Below are 15,898 nucleotides of genomic sequence, written 5' to 3' on the forward strand. Positions count from 1 at the left end.
TCGAAACGATAGGTATATTTCTATTGAATATATATATATGTAACAAAGCAGAGAATAGTAATAATGTATCAAGAATATTACTCAGTCCAAAGCAACTCTACCATAGCATCTCACGTCGTCAGGGGTGGTAAAGATGTAGGTAGGGCGTATTAGCCTCTCCTTTTCTGTAGAAAATACCGGTAATGCTGCCTCACTTGCCTCATTGGACCGTACGTCACAGTACTGTAGTAAAGTTATGAAAAGCAGTCATGACAAATAGGCTTTATTGGACCGTCAAAACCGGAAAACTGACATATGAGGACTAGCTACAGAGGTGGATTTGTGTTGATATGCAATGAGATACATATATTTTCAGCACCATAAGGATTCGACCGCCTCCGTGTGATACGAACGATACCGTGTGATACAAATGGTAGCTTTTCCATAGAACAGTGGTTCTACAGTCTATAGCAGTGGTTCTCAAACTTTTTTAGACACGCCCCCTTGATGATAGGCCTATATCGAAAAAGTTCGTTGCCGCCCTTGATCGTCACATCAAAATATATATATAAAAATTATGATTAGAAGAGCCATCAGAATGTTCGCAATCCCAACGGATATTGTTTGATGGCATGGTAGGTTTTGCCTGTTAAGAAGAATTCTCAATTATGGAATTCGGACTATACACTTTGTAACAAATATGAGCTCGGGGAGCGAAAAAACTCCAGTTGTCTGTATTGTCGAAAACCATGTGCTATGGTAGATCGTAGCATTTAGATGTTTTAGCGATTTTAGTGTCTAAACCCTGCTATAACACCACTTGACCTTAGCTAACATAAAAATTAAAAACCAATGGCACGGGCCGCAAGTCATTGAAACTATATAGGCACTTTTTCACTGAACAAACAATTTTTCTACGGGACGCAGATGTTCGGTAAGATAATAATTCAATCGTGTACTTTTGGGGGGCCATAAAATGCGATTCCTAAGAGTGGTCGCTCTACGCACTCTGCACAGATGCTTTACAGACATGCCATAACAAATAACAATACAAGCCAACAGGTACACGCATTCACCAGTTAATCTCAATTCAGATACCTCCTTTGAGCAGGGTTGCCAGATTGGCCCTTTGGGGCCAAATTTGTGAAATATGAAATATTTTCTTTGGCCCCTTGGCCCTTTGTTTTCAATATTTGGCCCTTTTTGAAAGCAGTTGGCATGTAGTATAAAACTAGCTATCTTTTGGTGAAAAATCCAAAAAATTAAGTATGTAAGTTGGATAAGTTTTAAATTTTTGATAAAAAATCATTAACATTTTCATAACTCTCATATTAAAACACATAGTTACAGGGGCGTATCCAGAGCGCGAAAAGGGGGGGGTTTTGCGTTACAAAATTGGCTATTATGACGTCATCATTAGGATCAGTCGTCTCCACGCCATGGCAAATATTTACGATATTGTATAGTTTAATAATAAAAAGAGATTTGCGGTGAGTGGGAGATGTACGAATACGATACAGACATTGCCTGAAAATCGCGTTTCTTTCACGGTATGATTGAAAGAAATTCGTAATTGCTCACATTTAGTCATGAGCCGGCAAACGCCGTCCGTCTCCAAGCGCCTAGTTCCGGCCAGAGATGCGCGATTTTGTTGGGTTTTGACGATATTATGCACACGGTCGGTAGTATCGCAGCGGACGAACAAGCGCGGAATAAGGCGGTAGCATAAACGAGGGCGATCGCAATCGCCACGGAGAGGTGTGGTGTGAACAGTACGTCGTACACGAATGTGTGCTTTTCGATGGCTTTACTAGCCGTTCGGCCGAATGTGTAGTACGCGCGAAGGTAATTAGACCTTACTTGCAAGTACGCAAGTCAGTCAATTAATACAGAGTACACACTGGGATAATAACTTGATCGGCAGAGAAACTTGTCAGCCGATATAATTATCGTAGGTTAACTTGACTACTAGGCCTACTCAATTCTCCCGTTCAGCGACAACACAGGCCTGTATTTGGACGCCAGCAAGCCACCTAACAATCGGGAACGTGGATTGCTAGGCTTGTATTTTGAAACGTGAATGCCAATCGTAGACCATTTCTCGCCAATAATCGTGAAGACAATGTGGATTTGAGAATAGCATTGTCGTACTGGTGCCGCCGTGTCTGCGTCTCGCTGATCAATCAACACGCCGTGCAATTCTTAATTAGGATTTCAAGGCGAGCAGGTGCAGCGAATTCGCGGGCGATGTTGATTGCCGACAACTTCGTCTTTGCAATTACGTATCGCGTCGGCCAATTAGATTAGATTTTCCTAAAATGCGTCTCTCGTTTTAGCAAGGCGAGAGAGAAATCGAGGGAAGAAAGTTGACAACGTCAGCAACTACCGCTGAAATGTAGCTGAACAAGCGCAGAATTCGTATGGAATTAGCGAAATATAATGACCTATTTTATCCTTTCGACTAATTCGGCGCATGATTCCAAGATTTGGTAGGGGTTTTAGTCCCCTTAAATAACAAAAACACGTCATATTCGCCTTCTCATACGTAAAAACGAATATGTTAAACTAGTAAATTAGCAAATATTAGAGGCTATATTTTACATCAATTTTTAGGATTTTGAAAAGGGGGGGGTTCCGACCCCCTAAAACCCCCCCTGGATACGCCACTGCATAGTTATATTTTACGGTTTTAAATTCAGTTAGAAAAAGCTTGAAATAATAGCAGTTATTGTAATTGGATTCGGTATCCTACAAAACTGTCAACAGTTATTGTAGTGGATTTGGTGTCCAACAGTATCAACAATATAAATCTGGAATTCCCGGCGTTTGACAAAAGGTCTATGGCAGGGGTCACCAACACGCGGCCCGCGACCTGCTGGTTTCAGATTTCGGAAGAACCCTAAGTAACGCATCTTGAAATGGTAAAATTGCTTTGACTTTCAAAATATTGTTGCCGTTGTTGTTCAAAATAATCTATTTACCTGTACCCAAAACCAATATTCCTCACTAGATGATACGGCTTCGCCGATAGCATGCTATTAGCATTCCACGGAGGGAGAATTAGCTGATATGAATGAACATTGCCTTGACGTGCATTGGCCCAGACACTGCCAAGACTGAGACGCTTAGAAAGCGACTTGGGCCTTCCCCACAAGTTGAAGCTCTACGAGGAGATAGTTTTCCAGATACCATGTCTCACTAACACTCAGCTATCGTGCGCAGCTCATAGTTCAAAATTGAATGAAAGTGTTAATCATGATAGTTTTTGCTGTGTTTGTTTTTCTTCTAATAAAATATCATTTCATTTGTGGTAATTATGCCCCCCGTTGACCTTGTCAGAAAACACAGCGTGGTACTGGCGTAAAGTTTTAAATACGTGGTGTGTGGTCTATTTTTATCTCGATATTGAATTCATGCGTCGCGTGGTCTATGCAAAATTTGAAAAGTGGCCCTCGAGCCGTTTTGAGTTGGCGACGCCTGGTCTATGGCTAATATTGCAACGTTATTGACGTTGTTAATAGTATTGTGTATTATTAACAACGTTATTAACGTTATTAAACAATTTGGCCATTTTTGGCCCCTTTTTCGATACTAATTGGCCCTTTTTCTCAAAATCTGTCTGGCAACCTTGCCTTTGAGTCAAAATCAATGATATATATACAATGATTGGAAACTCAAGTGAGCTCTGCGTTTGAGCGCGTCGCGAGTCATGCTTCACTACAGGAATGAAATCGATGTAAACAAACGGTTCGCCAGCAATCTTTCTTCAGGAACTGGCGTTAACGTAGTGAAAAGTTTTTTATCGAGACCTCTTTTGCACGTGAATTGTGTGCATACTGTACAGGTTTTGGCCAATACCAGTAGCATGGCTTAATATTCAGACGAAACTGATGTACCAGTGTGCCTACGTGATGAACATTGTGATCGGAGGTGGTCTCGCAGTATCAAATAAAGGTGGATACTTCATAGTACGAGCTAGAGTTGGGATCAGGTCACTATCTTCAAGTCATTACAAATTTTTAATCAAGTCACGAAGTCATTTCTAATTTTGTCAAGTCAATTCAGGCAGGTTCTAAAACTGACTCTGGAGTCAGGCCTTCTGAAGTTGTGAAAGTTGGCAAAACCTACTTGAGGATATCGCAAAAAGCATCACGTTTTTGAAGTAATAATAGTCATTATTCCTTTGTTACGGACATTCATCTTGTGATCCGAATGCTCATATATACAAATGAGTAAAAATAAAAATATTTTTGTTTGATACATATCAGGAGTAATCGTCAGCAGCTTTTAGATACAGTATACAATTGACTAACAGATGTATACAAAGTAAAGTCTAACTCATTTCTTCATACTACTCGTGTACTTTTCAGACGGTTCATTTTCTGCTTCAACAAGTAGATTTCAATATCCAATTGACTAAGAAACGTCTGCAAAACCTGGTCTTAACCTACTTTTTCAAACTACGGTACTTCATGAGTACAATTTACCATGATATGATGGTATATCTTATAAGTGTATGTGTGCGCAAGAGCGACCCACAATAGGTAGAAAGTTCCTGCCATTGTCCATGTCAGGTTTGATGGACTTGTACACAGCCAATGATCTATAAATGATTGTTCACAGCATATACTTTGTATAGTCATTAAATTGTAATGTTGTCCATGTCCAGTCCAGTTTGTCTGTCAACTCTGACAATCGTAGCTGACTTGCGAGATGGTGACTTCGAAGAATGGGACGGAATAGAGGCTATCTAACAATCCCCTTCACTCAACAAATCTCCGAACTTACACATCACCATCTATTCCCTCAACGGTCCAGGTGATCATGGAAGAAGTTGATCGGATCCGAGAATCATAACAATGTGTCATCGCATGGGTATTACAGAAGCAGGATTTTGAACAGCTTAAATACCTCACCTCTTCATGGACTCCTAAATGCTCTGATACTAGTCGTGTCTAAATTTCAATGAGGATACCAACACCATAATATCATTGAGAAGTTTATACGGGGTATGGGTATTTCATTTACTATAACACTTGAAAACTGCATAAACAACTTTTGTTATCATGTCAGACTTGTTGTCATCTAAATTCAGAATAACAAGAACCAAAATCCTAGTTAACGGAAAGCATTTAAGTCAAGTGAATATGTAGCAAAAAGGGATTTTCATATTTATGCAAATTACAATATCAGATATACCTATGTTTAAGCCATTCGATAAATGTACTGTCTGCATCTATTTTTGTTGTAATTTATGAAACTGTGCTGTGCTATTACGAACAATCGAATAACTGTGCCTAGTAGTTGATAACACCACTGTTTCTTGTCAAGTAACAAAAATATATATTCTCAAATGTTATTTTTTCGAGCTTTCTTATCCTCTCTTAATGACAATAACAGGACAGCAGTTAGATGGTAGAGCAGCGATCTCACATGACGTTGAACATCGGAGGGCATTCAAGCATCAAGTACCATGGCATTTGAACACTAGTATGTTTCAAGCCTCTTTAGAAATCAATTAGTCTTTGAAAATTACCATATCGCAGGTGCGGCCAGATTTCCTGATCAGAATAAAAATGATTCCAATAACGGATCAAGACTCAATCTCTTGGTGATAATGAGGTAGTCTGCTCGACGGATTGGCAAAAATGTCCGTATCAAATTTATCATTGATGTTGTTTTCTTGTCTCTTTGATAAGCTTTCCTGCTCACGAATTTCGTTGCTGTTTCTGGGGCATAAGAATATCTCCAGTTTTGCAGTAGCGGCATATCTTTTTCCAGCTAGTACAAGTGAAGAAATATTATCTGGAATGCAATATGGCTTAAATGGCAGTTGTAGCTGAACTTGGTTGTCATATTCACAAGGCACACGAAATTATCCACAGGTTGCATTGTAGTGTCCATCTCTTCACCTCTGTCGTACTCGAATAATATGCATAGTCTTTCAGCAAGACTATTTTTCTCTGCATCAATCGATCCAATGAGTATCAATCCATCCGGCACCATTCGTCAAAGTAACATTCATATTGACTACAATCTTTGGAAATATCTCAATGTCTGAAGCGAAGTGGAACATGAAATGGTTGCTTCTCATGGACGGCCTGGCGTGCCGAAATCCCATAAGATAATGATTTGCACTTTTATTAGGATCCCTGAATCCTTTTCAATTTCCTCGCAACTGTGGGTTGCTTTGCGGCTGTTTCAATACACGAACAATCTTTTCTTGAAAGTTAGAATGGACTATAATTTATAAAAAAAATGTTAACGATCCTGTAAAGAATTTATGCATTAGACATTTACAGAATGGGAATTTGTTATGTCACAGTTTTGCCAGTCAACTACTATTGAAATCAAGTTATTTATTCAATCCGTCAAGTATTTTCCGTACTGCCGCATATGCAATATATATGAGCAATGTGCATATTCAAGAGAGAGATTTTGCATTGGATGATTGTGGAGTTACATTGCTGGAAAAATAACCTGGGTAGCAGCACATACAATGCAAGTTGATGCTCATGCTCAGGTCATAAAGCGTGATGCAAATGGCGAAAAGTTATGAAGGTTATACATAAAAAAACCATAGACGTACACAAATGCATAAATCATCTATTTTGTACAATCCTTCCAGCTATCAATCTTAACGAGTACTCCATGTTAATTTTCAAGGTTTACAGGCAATGCATGGGGAACACTTCACAACGGGTAGTTCATATCAAAGTGCCAAAACGTTTACCAGGTATATTTTTAATAAATGGGCATTGGTAGACGCTTTCGGACACCGCGGTGTGAAAGATTCAACTATTGAGAGTAGTACGACATATCACGCCAGGTCGATGTGCACAATACCAACTATGGAGTGATTATCCTCAATATCATTCTAGTGCATTGTTTTGCCGATGGAATATTGTTTGGAACAATGCCGATTCTCATCATTGATGTGGAATGTGAATTCAACGGCCTGACCCGGTAAAAAGTTATATCTGTTAGCATTTTACCAATCAGTACAATGTTAGTTTCCGGTTAGTTTCGATTTTATATTATATTATGAAGGTACAATCGCTATACTGATACTATGGTTGCCAGTGAACTCGGCCCTTGGTGAATTCGGCCTCACAATATTACAATATATACTATCTAAAACAACTTAGTTGCTCACACAATTATCGTTATCAACCCTTCTCTTTTAAAAAATCAGGTGACGTAAATGTTGCCAGAAAAATTTCAAATCCTCTTTCAACAATCCTTCCAGGTTCTGCACATCTATATTGACGCTCACCCACAGTATCTATAAATTCTTTAGGCTGTGTCGTAAATGCATGGTTGCAACTGATGCTAAAATACCTCGCAGCTAGTCTGTACTTTGATAAATGTGCATTGTTAAAAGTTGTATTACATCCTATTATGCAGCACTGCCTCACTATGCTCAAGAAACCAACAAAAACTAAACCGATTGGGGAAAATCAGTGAATTAGTATGCCAGCAAGGCCGATCGCAGCACCCCACCACAGTCGACATACGCAATCCCGTTCCTGTACTCAAGCATATCCCGCGACGGACTGATTTCGCCGGGAAACTATCTTATAGCGTTAAGGGGCGTGGCAGTTTCCAATCATTGTATATATATCATTGGTCAAAATCTAGCATCGGTTTATGGATGGTATGACGCAATTATGACATTTAAAATCGTAATTTACTTAGCATAATTGCCATACAAATTAATCTCATTCCGATTTAAAGAAACGTCATTTCTCTCAGTCGGCTTCGCGTCCCCTTCAGATACTTTCACGCCTCCCAAGGGTATTTAGAATAAGGGTATTTTCATAATATTACTTTTTGATACATCCGATTAATGTGCATCACTAGATCGAACGGTTTAGTCGGTAAATTTCGTAATTTGTGTTTGTGTTGGCAGTTGGCACTGCATAAATTAACCTGTCCTGTGGCACGTTGACAGTTGACACGAATTTAGCACTTCGGGTTGTCGTAAATCCTATTTCCGTTTTGTTCAACTATCACAAAAATGAGTTTACTCTTAATTGAGCAGTCAAGGAAGTATTTAAGGATATTAAAATTAAAATTATACAATTGATTAGTATATTCGTAGGGATGCCCATATTCGTATTGAAATGAACCCGAATATTTTCGGCTGACACTAGTTAGAGGGGTAATCGTCAGCAACTAGTAAAGAATTGGAAAGAAAATTGTATGAATATATTAATTTAATATTCAATTGTATATTGAAGTTCTGTACCTCCAAGAAGCTCATTAAATTATAGTAAACTCATTGATGTCTTAAACTTCATCGTTCATCCTCTTACGGACTTCCTGTAATCATCATATTGCATTACAATGATTAGACATCGAATCTTGACGGTCAATTTGCCCATTGGACAGAAAGTACAGAGTTGGAGAACTAGAAAAATGTCAGCTTTTCCAGATTGGATTTGAATTTAAACTATATTACACAATTTGTTTTTTTAAATTATAGATTAGAAATATAATTAGGCCTGTACTGTATTCTCAAAAACAGGTTTTGTTCATATCAAATCAAGAGTTCATTCTGATGAGTCTTGAGCATGGCAGCTGTCTGTAGACCAATCTTGGCTCGTTTCGCAGTTCGCACTATATAACACTAAGCGACTAACAGCTCTGTAGCATTTTCAGGAAAACCAGAGTAGATGTTTAGAACTGATTAGAATTGAAATTAGAGAATAGAAGCATTTCACAAATTAAATTATGGAATTAGATTAGGCCTACTGACATTTGCCTGGTTCATCTTCGTGTTGTTTTTGTCCTACGATTGTGAATTTGGAGTGAGCTAACTTAATGAGCCCCTTATGCAGAAAAAAAATTGAAAGCATCTGAAGGGGGGCGAAGAAGCGATCAACTGAAAAAATTTACGCTCAAGTCACGCGTGTTTCTCTATATATAGACCGTATTTCATATTTTTAATTCTTTCATCAACAGTCATAACCTTCAATACCATCAAACAATCTGTTGAGGTTTCTAGCATCCTGGTTGGATTATGTGATATGACGATAAGGGGGACGCGAAATTTTTCACTATCATAAACGGGGAGGGGGAGGCGTGTCTAAAAAAAGGGAAATCACTGATCTGTAGGGACATTTCTAATATTAACAATTATTTAGTGCTATTTCAGTCAATTCGACACTATTTTACGAAACATACAACACGCACAGTAAGCAACTGTGGTGTCAACGCCAATTTTTTCTGTGACTTATCAGTCAGAATGGCGTGTACGCTGTATTTGTTCATTCTTGGATCTTTCGTCCTCGGAGTTTCGTCGCAATGGGGCTACTCGCCCGAGCAAATGGAAGTCTGGGATTTAGCTGACGAATTCAAGAGAAATTTCTACGAATTTCTGGATATTTCACCGACCGCAGCCACTAGCGATGTCCGGAGAGCTTATCGAAAGCTGTCATTGGTCATGCACCCTGACAAAAACAAAACAGAAGGCGCAGAGGAAAATTTTCGGATTCTAGCTGCTGTTTATGACATTCTGAAGACTAAAGAAAAAAGGGAAATATACGACGATGTCCTCGTTAATGGTATACCGTCTGCGTATCTTTACGTTCCTAAACAACTCCGTAAAATGAGCATGACTGAAGTGTCTATTATAATCGGAATAATATTGACTTTGGGGCATTATTTGATATTGTGGGGCTCGTATGCTGAAAAACGTCTTGTCTTAGAAGAGGTGTTGCCACGATTGAAGAAAAAAAAGCAGAAAGTTAAAAGAAAAGGGGATTCTGACGAAACGCAAGACGTAGACGATATTCAAAACAAGCTAGAAAAACCAAGATTGAAAGATCTATTGCCTATCGCGATTGCACGCGGTATATATTACTTGATCAGATTTCTTCCGAGTTATGTGAGAGAGAGGCGTGAAGAAGCCGAATTTTTAAAAGAACAGATGAGACTTCAAAAGGAAGAAGAGGAGAGAGAAGAAGAAATGAGAAAAATGGAAATTCAAAGGAGAGAAGAACAGAAAGCTTTGCGGAAACGACGCGCTAAAGAAAAGAGAGAGGAAATGCTTCAATTTGTTGAAACATCTGTCAAGGATACGGGCAATTTTTACTCTCCCTTCGAGAACGCTGGTAGTATCGAGGAATTAGAAGACATGTATGATTCTTCCGATGATGACTATAAACCGAAACAGAGAAAGTCATGGTCCACGCAAGACGAATCGCAATTGATAAAAATGATGGGTAAATACCCAGTTGGATCGTCGCAAAGGTGGCACAAAATCGCGGACGAAATGGACAAGGACGTCTCGGAGGTCATAAAACGAGCGAAACAAATCAAAGGCAACATCGGAACCGAAAATACATCCGCACGACAAAAAATGATCGGGAACGACAAAGCTAAATCTGACGAATTTAAAAACATGGCCACCATTCGCCATCCCGAATCTAACAACGAATCTGAAGATGATACTTGGACTTCAGAACAGCAAAAGCTTTTGGAAATGGCGCTGCGTCAGTTTCCGAAAGGAACGCCGGAAAGGTGGGACAAAATAGCGAAATGCGTGCCGTCAAAATCAAAGGACGAATGCGTTCTTCGGTATAAAAGTTTAGCTCAGATGGTGTCGCGGAAACAGAAGCAGCCTGTTTCATAGCATTCCATGCTTTTCACAGTAAGTTATGTTCATTTGATCCAACCATCCTTTACCTTGGGTCAATTTGTTTGTCACGTCTAAAAGTTGATTGCAATCTTGAAACGTTAGTACGGTATTTTATCGAATGATTCCAAGTTTTACACATGGATGATTGGCTGTGGTATTAGTATGATCTGAATCTCTGTATTTTGATGATTAGAAGAGCTCCTTGGAGGTACAGAACTTCAATATACAATTGAATAATATAGGTATTCATTATTTCATATTGAATAAAATAACGAATTTTTCGGCTGACAATCGTCACAGGTAATCGTCAGCGGAGAATTGGAAAGAACATTGTATATCAGCAATTTCCTCACCAAATATGATGTCACAGGCATGAAGTTTTGAATAATCGAGTCAAAGAGATCGCTTAATATGCATACCTGTATATTATTTGGGATTATTTTACTCGGAACATTTGCTGAATTTTTTATCCTGACTTTGGAAATTCCTGAAATCCTTCACCTAAAATAGCCATTCATTTCGGTCTTGTAATGAAACTTTGTCGGTTCACCTCCAGTGTTACCATATTTTTTATTGGACGTTAAATGATTCAACACTTTAGAAATAAGTCTTACCTTATAATAATATGACTTTAAGGAGCTGAAGTCGTGAAAATATTGAAGATTAGGCTGGTTTGGTTATGTTATAGGCCTATTAAATGTGTTATCTACTTGCTTTAAGGCAAAGCTGACAAACCTGATCTCCATCGAGGGATTGACTTCTATGCCATGGCTGGCATTTTCAAATGTGACTGTCTAATTAATGTGTATTTTGATTCTATAACATGATGCCTTAATTACTGTCGCATGGATTACTTATTTTACCCTGACAATTTCTGTTAGTGTGCGAATAGGTAAATGTTACTGTACTTCGACACACCTATTGGCAGCATGCATTTCATTATTGAGAGACTTGATGCTACTCTTGATGCACAAATTTGTATTGACACACAAATGCTTGCCAAACCATGAAAGGTCTCCACCGTACATGTCATATGTATTGCACAAATATCTATTTCATATACAGATGTCTGCTAAAATATTTTGTCGAAATTTGCCTTCACTGAAAAGTCGCTCGAGTATTTGATTTTCTCTTTCTTATTTGGATATAGCCTACTTCTAAGCAATATTCACCTGATGGACTCGGTGAAAACAAGAGAGCTACTTGAGATATAATTTACTGCATTATCGAATGAATGTTTCTGCTAAATTAATTTATTGAAATTTTTTCTGGTCTATCATGAAATATGTGAAAAATATTCGGGATTGCATTTCGTTATTAGGGTGTACTTAGCAGTATTCGTCTGAAGGACTTACCATTTTAACTTAGCTTGAATCGTGTGCAGTTCTATTAGAATATGTTTCGTGGCCAGTGTTTCAATTATGTGCTTGTCTTCGGTATGGTGAATTTCTTTGGCCTATGGGTTATGTGCTCTATCTTAAATTGTTTTGGTGTTTTCAGATGTGACAGATCTAAGGAAAATAGGTCTAGTTTTGAGTTGTAAACCTTGGTGTGGAAAAGATAAGGGCTCCTGTTTCTGGCCTAATGTTTTGGAATTATTGCATGTCGGAATTTTGTGGCAATATTGTCATGTCTTTTTGGTTATTCATGAAATAAAACTTCGTTCTGTTATAAGTGATACGAATTTCTGAATTGCAAATGAGCTGAATATTGGAGATAGAATTGGCATTTAAATATGATGGGGTTCTAAAACTAACTTTTTTTAATGCGCAGCTACTACTAGAACGACTCACTTGACAAAATCTTCCACTGGAACAAGAATTAATCATAAAATCATAGTTAGTGTACCGTCAATCAACTAGATCGGTAGTTTTTACAAATCTGACGGTTTTTATTCATGAAATTAAATATCTGAAAACTTAGTTCTCTCAGACTTTCAAATAACTATCAATATTCATAACAAACATGATTTTCTTTCTATCTTCAAAGTACCAACTTCGTAATGTCGTCGACACAGCATCTTAACAGATTTTGGGAATGGGGCCGCAAAATCTTGTGCGTCGGTAGAAATTACAAAGAGCACTGCCTCGAACTGAAAAACCCATTGCCAAAAGAACCTCTCATTTTCATGAAGCCACCTACATCCTACCTCAAGCAGGGCAAAAAGATAATCATCCCAAACGGCTGCAGCGAGCTACACCACGAAGTAGAACTCGGGATAGTGATCGGAACTAAAGGAAAGAAAATCCCACAAAGCAGCGCGATGGACCACGTAGCTGGATATGTCTTAGCACTTGACTTGACTGCAAGAGACTGGCAATCGAAAGCAAAAGCGAAGGGCTGGCCTTGGGTGATGGCGAAAGGCTTTGATGGATCATGTCCCATTGGAGATTTTATTCCAAAGGAGACGATTAAAGACCCGCATCAGCTTGATATATGGTTGAAGATCAACGGCTCTGAGAAGCAAAAGGGCAACACTTCTGATATGATATTTTCAATACCGCATCTAATCAGTTTTATCAGTGAGAATATCACTTTGGAGTGCGGGGATCTTATTTTAACCGGGACGCCCGAGGGAGTAGGTCCAGTAGAAAAAGATGATGTGATTACATGTGGTCTTGGTGACGGTTTGACCTCGTTGAAATTTGAGGTTGACCGAGAATGAATGTTGTCCGATTTTTTTATTGTTAAAATCATGTCATAGTCTAATTTTCAAATAACCACTGCTGGTATATATCAATCTTATTTTCATCCATGCAATTCTATAATTTTTCCTTATTCTGCTTGATTTTCTGTGCTTTGTGCCAATGAAGGTGATGCGTTATTACATCTCTCACAAACTCAATACGTACCGTCGACTATTACCTAGGGCTGGGTATAATGATTTGAGACTTGAATGTTAATTTTTATGATTCGAGTCAAGTAGTCTATCTTGAATAGTAACAATTTCATGAAGTAGGCTACATCTATACAGAGGTGGTCAAGGCTGGTACTCAAGTAGAAGTATAATGTGAATTTCAACAAAAGTACAAGTAGAAATTTCAAAGATATATTAAAGGTAGACCTACTTCCAGTGGAAGTGTTGAATAAAGGTCTGTAAAATACTCGGTGGTTTCGTAAAGCTCATTTGGTCAAAGGGTTGCACGCTTTTAAACGCGCACGCATTTTAAATTGGGTGAATTATTTTTCTCTGCGCGTCGCATTTGTACTACTGTATCATCAGATTGCAATGACGGGACAATTAGTGCCGACCATCTCGAAGACCGAGCATATCAATATCGAAAGTTTTGGCCAACCAGCGATAGTCATTTTTTGTCCAGGTTTTGGCGCCGCACCTTTCCAGCGGTGTGTTGCCTAAAACTTTACGTCTTCGTGTGTCCCTGTGCAGATGGGATTGGCCTCGAAATTAATGTGTCTCATAGGCCCTTACCCGCTCGTTGCACACCCCCACATTGAAGCATGCAAGTTGTTTCGACACCTTCCTATCTTTTCATTGTATCGCAGTCTTGTGATGTTATGAAATGATGAAAATATTAATAAGAACTGATTAATTGATTGATTGCATCCAGGTGGACGAATCTTCAAAATTCAAAGTTTTGTAACATAGGTCAACACGTGTTCATTATCAAGCCTTTATTTCTGTGTGTTCTTGTTCATACAACAAGTCGCTGCTGAATAGATATTCGGTGTCCTGAACATAAAATATATGCGGAAACTAGAAATCGTCGTGTTTAGCCTATGTATCAGTTCCACTGCGGTCATTGCCGTTTGCTATTTATTTTGGTTGGATGATAAAATGAAGACTCTCTCTCTGTATTGCCCCGAATATTTCAATGACTTCTGTACCTGGAATCAAAAGCGCACAAGTACGATGTACGTGCGGTCGTGCGTCCACGTTGTCCCATTATCATATGTTCGACCGAAAAGATCATCGCTCTATCAAATATGCCAGACCTGACGTGTGGAACAGTATCCCGCCGGCCATTCGACAGTCGACGAGCATTAGAGTTACCATATTTTGGAAATCTGAAAAGAGGACCCTTTTTCAGAATTTTCAGCCTTGCAAAACCGGAGATGAATTTTCAAAAAACGGTAAATTTTTCCCACTTTGTGGTCGGTTGACTAAAAAAAAAAGATCTTTCCCGCTCAGCGTCCAAAATACCGTTTTTTCCTCCACACTGTCAGGTGGTTGACTAAAAAAAAGTCAACTTTCCGCCCAACTCCCGAAATACCCGCCGGAGCGACACTTCGGTGCTGATTTACGGCATATCAGTCGCATTTTGCTATAACTATGACCTACATTCTCAAAAAAGAGGACAAAAGGGCGTTCTCCGAGGACACTTTCAAAAAAGAGGACAAATCCTCTTTCAGAGGACGTATGGTAACCCTAACGAGCATGTCCTGTCCAGTTGTCCACATTCAAGTCGAAATAGAAGCAATTGCTATACGAACACTAGTCTGCCCTCAAGATTAACTGACCACAACCTGACCTATCGATCTCGCCTTCTGTGACATGATACCCTACTTTTGTCGCATGTTTTTCTATATTATCTTTTACTTTTTATTCAGTGTGCAGTGCATGCCTCCTCTTTACATCGCCTAGGAGGCCAAGGTGGGTGTCTGATTTCAAAGACTACTCCAAGTCGTTTCGACACCTTCCTATCTTTTCATTGGATCGCAATTTTTGTGGTGTATTTAACTGATAAAAATTGCTAATAAACCGAACTGAACTGTGCCTCATTTATTGGCTATAGTACCCGGCACTGGGACCTTGGACGTGAATGACCCTATTCGACCCCATCAGAGCGTGGTCGCCGAGTATCAGATGTACACGAATTCTTGTTCGTACTAGCGAAATAAAATTGAACTGGGGGGAGGAAGGAAAGGACATAGTTTACTTTTTGTCCTTGATGTTTTTACGGCATATTTAACGACTCACGATGGACATACACTCGATCTGCTGGACAAGGAAGGTGCAGATATAGCCTTGAACGGCTTTCTAAGTCTTGCACCATCCCTCCGTGCTATCGCAGAAATGCATCAGCGCCAAGCAGGGAAATCAAGGATACCAGTGTTTCTACTCAGGTCTTTGGTATGACCCGGCCGAGGATCGAACCCACGACCTACCGATCAAGAAGACGGACGTGTCACCATTACGCAATCTTGTCAGGGGGGGGGGTATTGCGTAGCTACGTTGTAAATTGCTATGATAGGATAAGACTTGATCAGTAAAACTGGTAGCGATGGCTTCCCGGGATAGCATGGAGTAACAAG

The 15,898-nt window shown here is 39.2% G+C and overlaps 2 protein-coding genes and 1 long non-coding RNA gene across 3 annotated transcripts in view; all 3 read left to right on the forward strand.

The window, feature by feature from the left end:
* LOC145459267 (uncharacterized) overlaps nucleotides 1-15,898 on the forward strand; it is a 182,332-nt gene that overhangs the window by 11,720 nt on the left and 154,714 nt on the right. The window lies entirely within an intron of this gene.
* On the forward strand, nucleotides 8,516-12,125 carry LOC145458735 (dnaJ homolog subfamily C member 1-like). The gene has a single exon (XM_080337192.1). It carries the CDS (start codon nucleotides 9,230-9,232, stop codon nucleotides 10,616-10,618), a length of 1,389 nt encoding a protein of 462 aa, XP_080193318.1. The 5' UTR covers nucleotides 8,516-9,229; the 3' UTR covers nucleotides 10,619-12,125.
* Nucleotides 12,280-15,359, forward strand: LOC145458736 (oxaloacetate tautomerase FAHD1, mitochondrial-like). The gene has a single exon (XM_080337194.1). It carries the CDS (start codon nucleotides 12,627-12,629, stop codon nucleotides 13,287-13,289), a length of 663 nt encoding a protein of 220 aa, XP_080193320.1. The 5' UTR covers nucleotides 12,280-12,626; the 3' UTR covers nucleotides 13,290-15,359.

Source organism: Botryllus schlosseri, chromosome 16, assembly GCF_051294905.1.
Source record: "Botryllus schlosseri isolate E-star chromosome 16, Bs_hap1, whole genome shotgun sequence".
NCBI lineage: Eukaryota > Metazoa > Chordata > Ascidiacea > Stolidobranchia > Styelidae > Botryllus > Botryllus schlosseri.